General features: G+C 45.5%; 1 protein-coding gene across 5 annotated transcripts in view; it reads right to left on the reverse strand.

Annotated features, from left to right (window-relative positions):
- The window catches only part of wdfy3 (WD repeat and FYVE domain containing 3), a gene marked incomplete at its 5' end in the record, with an annotated part of 96,713 nt that overhangs the window by 15,693 nt on the left and 79,079 nt on the right, over positions 1–1,941 (reverse strand). For all 5 annotated transcript variants that reach the window (XM_014019682.1, XM_014019683.1, XM_014019685.1 and 2 more), the window contains 1 exon segment: positions 624–787. In XM_014019682.1, coding sequence (XP_013875136.1) covers positions 624–787 — 164 coding nt within the window.

Below are 1,941 nucleotides of genomic sequence, written 5' to 3' on the forward strand. Positions count from 1 at the left end.
CGAACCGGCTGTTTCTACTGGTAAAAAAGATGACGAAGAAGAAAACAGGAAGTAAAAGTAGTAGTGAAATCACCAAAGCAGTAAAGGAAAGTAGTAAACTCACCGACTACATTTTCCCAAAAACACAGCATACGTAGCCGCTCCTGAGTATTAGGGGCTTGTCACTCGAAAGCCTCGATAAGACGCAGATGTCTCCTCTGATGGCTGATGAGCGCTAGTGTCACGGTAGCAATATGCTATGTGTTTACATCCATTGCTACCATGTTTGTAATGACTTATCACAAGAACAAACGTATTCACGCGTGACTTTAATAGCGTTTCTTACTTAATGGAAACACTGCAGTTGCGAAACTGTGTTTTTTCGACATTAACAGAATATCGACAAAGTTTTGCGCACATTTGCAATGGAAACACAGCTACAGACACTTTAATAAAAAACTGCAGCTAATAAAAAAACAAACTTTTCTTTATATTCAGATGATTTCAGTAGATCGTAGAGCTACGGCTGCAGGATGAAAATAATACAAAGAATGATGAAATATTAAACAGCTTTTAAAACGTTTTGTTTCCAAACCAGCAGAATTCAATCTGCATAAATCCTAACTGTGTTTATCTGGGCTGACCTTCTCCCCCTCCTCCAGGAGGCGCAGAAGAGAGGTGTTGTCGGTTTTCTGCTCCTCCTCGGGGCCTCCTGACTCCAGCAGCTGCTCCTGAAGCTGCTCCTGACTGTCTTCGTCTGCTCCGTCCACCGTGGAGCGTGACCTCTTCAGAGGAGCTTTCACCAGACCTGGACAGCAGAGAGGGACCGAGTGTCAGAGAAACAACACTGAAACACATGATGAGACCAACAAACTGGTCCACCCAGATTTAACACGTGTGTTTTTTCCTTGTATCGGCTGATACGTTTGTGTGTTTGGTCGATCCATGCCTTTGATCATGTGAGCGCATGTGTTGCTGCTCCCTCCCTGGAAGAGAGCGGCTGGTAACGTTACGTGTGTCCACGTTAGTGTGTCTACGTTAGCATGTTCATGTTAGTGAGTCCAGGTTAGCATGTTCATGTTAGCGTGTCCACGTTAGTGTGTCTACGTTAGCATGTTCATGTTAGTGAGTCCACATTAGCATGTTCATGTTAGTGAGTCCAGGTTAGCATGTTCATGTTAGCGTGTCCACGTTAGTGTGTCTACGTTAGCATGTTCATGTTAGTGAGACCACGTTAGCGCGTCCACGTTAGCGTGTCCACGTTAGTGTATCTACGCTAGCGTGTTCATGTTAGTGAGTCCAGGTTAGCATGTTCATGTTAGCGTGTCCACGTTAGTGTGTCTACGTTAGCGTGTTCATGTTAGTGAGTCCACATTAGCATGTTCATGTTAGTGAGTCCACGTTAGCGCGTCCACGTTAGCGTGTCCACGTTAGTGTATCTACGCTAGCATGTTCATGTTAGCGTGTCCACGTTAGCACGTCCACGTTAGCGTGTCCACGTTAGTGTATCTACGCTAGCATGTTCATGTTAGCGTGTCCACGTTAGCACGTCCACGTTAGCATATCCACGTTAGCATGTTCACGTTGTTGTTTTTTTAAAGGCAGTGGGACCACTTACAGGGGACATAGAACACCTCTCGTCTCCCCGCTGAAATAAAATAAAAAAGCTCTGTCTTTTCTCACTGTTTATTAAGAGCAGGTAAAGCGCTGTCGTCCCTCATAGACATATGTAAACCAGATGCTGCTCAGGCGCTCATTTCATTTTTGCTCTGNGTCTGCTCTAGTCAGAAACGAGTTTTTTGTTTTCCTCTTCTGCTGTGTCCGTCCGAGTGCTTTCAGTTCAGACCAATCACACATTACCGTCGACACGGGAGGGGGGTTCATAAAGTTCTGCCGGGGGCTTGTGCCAAAAGGGGCTGTCGACACGACGCTGTGAAGCCCGATGACGTAATTTTCGTCATT

This window comes from Austrofundulus limnaeus, unplaced genomic scaffold (genome assembly GCF_001266775.1).
Source record: "Austrofundulus limnaeus strain Quisiro unplaced genomic scaffold, Austrofundulus_limnaeus-1.0 Scaffold226, whole genome shotgun sequence".
In the NCBI taxonomy this organism is placed as follows: Eukaryota; Metazoa; Chordata; class Actinopteri; order Cyprinodontiformes; family Rivulidae; genus Austrofundulus; species Austrofundulus limnaeus.